The 5150-nt window shown below is 58.9% G+C and overlaps 1 protein-coding gene across 1 annotated transcript; it reads left to right on the plus strand.

The window, feature by feature from the left end:
- Window positions 1-821: 821 nt before the first annotated feature.
- Window positions 822-5110, plus strand: PIM1 (Pim-1 proto-oncogene, serine/threonine kinase). Its single transcript, XM_040473370.1, has 6 exons — window positions 822-1307; window positions 1431-1537; window positions 1645-1695; window positions 1789-2155; window positions 3709-3885; window positions 4675-5110. Exons 1-6 carry the CDS (start codon window positions 1226-1228, stop codon window positions 4830-4832), a joined length of 942 nt encoding a protein of 313 aa, XP_040329304.1. The 5' UTR covers window positions 822-1225; the 3' UTR covers window positions 4833-5110.
- The last annotated feature ends 40 nt before the right edge of the window (window positions 5111-5150 follow it).

Below are 5150 nucleotides of genomic sequence, written 5' to 3' on the forward strand. Positions count from 1 at the left end.
CTCCACTCCCTCGGTGAAACCGCCGTGACTCACATCTTGCAGCTCCTTCGCCCCCCACGCGCCCCCAACACACAACCCCCGAGGACCCAACCCGAGCCCACAGCGCCTCGTGAAGCCGCCCAAGCCGACTTGGAGGTCTCGGGTCTGAGTCACACAGGAGGACCACCCTCGTCGGCACCCCGCCCCCCCCCCCCCAGTCCCTCACTCCCCGGCGCGCCGGCCTCCCCGCCTGACACACCGACGCCCGTCGTCCCCGCGCAACTTGTTATGCTCCAGCTCGAGCCCTTGACCCAAAAACCTCCGAGAAACAGAGAGCCGCAGAGCCGGCCTCCGGCGGCCTTTGATGGCTTTGTTATTGTTTGGGTTTGAATCGATACGCCCCTCCCCATCCTTCCTCCCTCGCGGCTCGACACCCAGCTCCCGCCTCCCCTCACGCCCCGCGCCCCTCCCCCTCCATTTTGGCGCCTTTTCCTTCCCGCCACGTCGTGGCGGCGTAGAGACCATTCTGACCGCGAGAGCGGGGCGGGGCGTGGGCGGGGCGCGCCGCGTTATGCAGATCAGTCAGCTTCTGGTTGGCTGGAGACGCGCCGGCGGGGGCGGGGCCGGGGCGCGGCGAAGGAGCGCGCGGGGCGGGGGCCGAGGGGAGTCGCCCTGTCCCGCCGCTTCCCCACCCCCTCTCCTCCCTCAGCCGGCCCGGCAGCCGGGCTCCCCGCCTAGGCCTCCCGGAGAGGCCCCGCCCCATCCCCGCCCGCCCGCGACCCCCCCCCCCCCGCCACCGCCGGCGCGCTCCGCCCCTTTACTCCTGGCGGCTGGGCGAGCCGGGCGTCTGCTGCAGCGGCCGCGGTGGCGGAGGAGGCCCGACAGGACTTGGCGGCAGCGGCGGCGGCGGCGGCGGCGGCGGCGGTGGCGGGACCGGCAGCAGCAGCAGCAGCAGCTACAAGCTCCCAGTGCCGCGGCGCTGCCGCACGAGCCCCACGAGCCGCCCACCCCGCCGCCCTCGGCGCTGACTGACCCCGCCGGCGTGTCCGCCAGCCGCCAGCCCCGGCAGCGCCCCCAGTCGTCCTCCGACTCGCCCTCGGCCTTCCGCGCCAGCCGCAGCCGCAGCCGCAACGCCAGCCGCAGCCTCAGCTCCAGCCATCGGCACAGCCACCGGCATAACCCCAGCCCCAGCTCCTGCAGCAGCTCCTCCAGACACAGTCCCTACGCCGACACCCTGGAGGTTGGGATGCTCTTGTCCAAAATCAACTCGCTTGCCCACCTGCGCACCGCGCCCTGCAACGACCTGCACGCCACCAAGCTGGCGCCCGGTGAGCGTCCACCCCCCACCCCCCATCCCGGGATGGGGAGGCGGCTAGACCCCTAGGGTTGGGAGCTGGAGGGGGGGCCCTCACGGGCCGGCACTGAGTCCCCTTTGCCTCCCCCTTTCCTAGGCAAGGAGAAGGAGCCCCTGGAGTCGCAGTACCAGGTGGGCCCGCTACTGGGCAGCGGCGGCTTCGGCTCGGTCTACTCAGGCATCCGGGTCGCCGACAACTTGCCGGTGAGTGGGCGCCCCGCCGTGGGGAGGGCGCGCCGGGCGGGAGACTCTCGGGTGTGCTTTGGCCCCGGCGAGAGGACCTAATGGAGCCTCTTTGGGGGGGTTTCCAGGTGGCCATCAAGCACGTGGAGAAGGACCGGATTTCCGATTGGGGAGAGCTGGTGAGTGCCTTGGAGTGAGCGACCCTGAAGGATGGGGTGGGGTGAGGGGTCCCCTCCGACTCCCGCCCTGACGTAGCCCCCTCGCCCCTGCAGCCCAATGGCACCCGAGTGCCCATGGAAGTGGTCCTGCTGAAGAAGGTGAGCTCGGGCTTCTCCGGCGTCATTCGGCTCCTGGACTGGTTTGAGAGGCCCGACAGTTTCGTCTTGATCCTGGAGAGGCCCGAGCCGGTGCAAGACCTCTTCGACTTTATCACGGAAAGGGGGGCTCTGCAGGAGGAGCTGGCCCGCAGCTTCTTCTGGCAGGTGCTGGAGGCTGTGCGGCACTGCCACAACTGCGGGGTGCTCCACCGCGACATCAAGGACGAGAACATCCTCATCGACCTCAATCGCGGCGAGCTCAAGCTCATCGACTTCGGGTCGGGGGCGCTGCTCAAGGACACCGTCTACACGGACTTCGATGGTGAGCCAGGCCGGGGAGGGAGCTGCCCAGGTGACTTGGCCTTGCCTGGAGGCCTCGGCCGGCTTCCCTCTTCGGCCCTTTGTAAAGGTCATCGGGCCGCCTGGCTCGATGCTAGCAGGGGTGGGGCGAAGAAGAGCTTCCCAGCGTAGTAAAGCCGGAGATTTCCAGCCAGCTGAACCTGTCATGTTTCTGGCATGATTTTATTTTTTAAGTGGAATTCAGTGGGTTCCAAGCTTTTCCGATGAATAAGAGGTTGTGGGCAACCGGCCGTAGCCCAGATTTCTGAAGTCTGACCCAGTTTCCCCGCCAGGAAAGGGATGGGGGGGGGGGGGGGGGGGGAGAGAGCGGGAGAGATGAAAATTGACGCCGGCTTTGTAATTTTTGTTTTGTTTTATAAAGGAGTTTTCTGTGATGTAGTTTTTAGAGCTGCAGTTTCTCTCCCCTTTGATCTAGGGACGGATAAAGGGATAGAAACAGTAGTTTCACTAAATAACTCATTTTATTGTGCTTCCTCCTCATTTATTTATTTATTTATTTTTTTGGGCATTGTGGGGTGAGGGAGTCGGGAATGAATGTTGTGAAATAAGATCTCTTGCTGGTTTGAAAATTAGTTGGGTGTCTCCGCAGAGAGGATGAAAACCTACCCTAGGGAGGGGCTTGGAGCGGGTTCTTTCAGAAAAGATGGAATAGAGAGCCTGAGATCAAAGCAAAGGAGGGTGGGTCATCATCTGAGCGGCTTAACCTAACCGACTACAGCCTTTCAAAACTTGTGACTGGGGCTTGTGGTTTGTGTTTATTTGCCCTTGGAGGACGCTGGGTTGGGCAGCATTTTTTTTGTATTTAACAGTTAATGGCTGGCCGGGTCCTCCCTTGTTTTTTCCTCCGAGTCTTTGCTGCCCCCTGGTGAGCACAAGCGGAATGGCCCCCACCTTTTTTTTTTTTTTTTTTTACAACCCAAAGTTTGTAAACAGGAATCACGTGGTCTGAAACCGGCTCTGCAGCGCTGTCTACCTTTGCAGTGGGGGGAAGACAGGGTGTGGATGTCTGTCGCAGCGCTCAGAGCGGGGGGGAGGAAGGCCTCTCAAAGGGCACCCTGTCTTTTAGGATGTAGTATGTTGTATAAGGGCCCTGGACTGGATGGCAGCTGAGAAGAGAATCACCCAGGCTCCCGGGACACCTTCATGCAGTTTCAGGATATTCTGGGATACCTCCCTGGGTTGTGCAGACTTTCATCCCTTCGTCCCATTGTGGGTGGTCCTAGCGCATGCGGGCCTCAGGCTTTGGGTTTGTGGCCAGCGCTGTTTGTCTGTAGGAGCAGTTTGTAAAGAATTTTGGTGTATGGTCTGGGCTGGTAGAGAGGTGGGTAAGGCCTTGTGTTGGAAAGATGCCACTCATCCACTCCTTTTAGCCTAGGGGGGAGATAGAGTTAGCCCAGCTCCTGTCCCGGGAGAAGTGGAGTGGTGCTGTTATTTTGTAAGAGTCATTCGCTATATGCGTTGCCTTGTTTCTTTTTGCTAAAAGTGTGTTTTCCTTTCTATTCCCCCGGCTCGCAGGGACCCGAGTGTATAGTCCCCCAGAGTGGATCCGCTACCATCGCTACCATGGCAGGTCGGCCGCCGTCTGGTCTCTGGGGATCCTGCTGTATGATATGGTCTGTGGAGATATTCCTTTTGAGCATGATGAAGAGATCATCAGGGGCCAAGTTTTCTTCAGGCAGAGGGTCTCTTCAGGTAACTTTTGGGAAGCCCCTTGTTGAAGAGAAGCAGGAATCACAAGACGGTTAGGCCTCAGGGGACAGTCTTTGAATTCTGGAGAGCTTCCCCTCTCCAGGGGATGCCTTGACCCTTGGCTTAGCAGAGTCCTAGGCCAGTGATTCCGGAGAGCTAGCGCTCAGGAATTGAATGGTTTGTGTTGAGCATTCCCTGGGAGGCCATAGGAAGACCATGTGTGAGAATATTGTGAAGAAAAGACCATCTAGTTTGGCCGAAAGCTGGTTTTTTTTTTTTGTTATTTTGTTTTTTGTTTTTGTGCCAGCAGTCCTGATCCCTCGGCTCCTGGCTATTTTGCCACAGAGTGAAAAGTTGAGGGTTCTTTGAGCCTTCTCCCCTTAAGGCAGACTCTCTAACTATTGTGGTTCCAGTGACCTCATTGTGGGTGGTGTTCATATTTGTAAGTTGTAGGTGAATTGAATCACCTCATCATGCTCACTGATGTCTCATCAAAATATCCCTTGTCATCATTCTTCCTATTTCTAGTGAGTGGGTGTCGTGGGAAAGGCCCCAGCTATTGAAGTTTGAAAACCACAGGTTTAAGAGGGGAGCTGTTTTTTAGCTGAAAGCAAGTTGGAAGATCCAGCTCTTATGGTTAATACCTTCCCATCGAAAACTAGCTCTAGGAGGTTCATGGTCTCTGTTGGACCCCAGACTGTCGTGGGCCCCGGGGAAGCAAATGAGCAAGACCTTTGCATCGCAGAAACAGGTTGAGTCATTTGTAACCTCTGTCTGTCTTGCTTTCTGCAGAGTGTCAGCATCTCATTAGATGGTGCTTGGCCCTGAGACCGTCAGATCGGCCATCCTTCGAAGAAATCCAGAACCATCCCTGGATGCAAGATGTCCTCCTGCCCCAGGAAACAGCCGAGATCCATCTGCACAGCCTGTCGCCAGGGCCCAGCAAATAGCTTTTCTGGCAGGTCTTCCCCTCCCCCTCAGATGCTCGAGGGAGGGGAAGCTTCTGTTTCCAGCTTCCCAGAGTACCAGTGACACTTCTCGCCAAGCAGGACAGTGCTTGATAACAGGAACAACATTTACAACTCATTCCAGACCCCCAGGCCCCTGGAGGTTGCCTCCCAACAGTGGGGGAAGAGACTCCTCTCCAGGCGTCCTAGGCCTCCACTCCTCCCGTAGATGCTCTCTCCTATTCAAAGAGGTCCGGCTTGGCTGGACTCTGCAAAATCCTGGGGGAGTGGAGGGGGTTGGAGAAAAGGGGAACTGGTACT

This window comes from Herpailurus yagouaroundi, unplaced genomic scaffold, assembly GCF_014898765.1.
Source record: "Herpailurus yagouaroundi ecotype Mexico unplaced genomic scaffold, PumYag 139, whole genome shotgun sequence".
In the NCBI taxonomy this organism is placed as follows: Eukaryota; Metazoa; Chordata; class Mammalia; order Carnivora; family Felidae; genus Herpailurus; species Herpailurus yagouaroundi.

What these genes read in the sequence shown, in the direction of transcription:
- PIM1 (XM_040473370.1), top strand. Translation starts at nt 1,226, where the DNA reads ATGCTCTTGTCCAAAATCAACTCGCTTGCCCACCTGCGCACCGCGCCC. An exon ending in CGCCACCAAGCTGGCGCCCG is followed by an intron (nt 1,308 to 1,430) that starts GTGAGCGTCCAC and finishes CCCCTTTCCTAG; the next exon opens with GCAAGGAGAAGGAGCCCCTG. An exon ending in CGTCTACACGGACTTCGATG is followed by an intron (nt 2,156 to 3,708) that starts GTGAGCCAGGCC and finishes CCCGGCTCGCAG; the next exon opens with GGACCCGAGTGTATAGTCCC.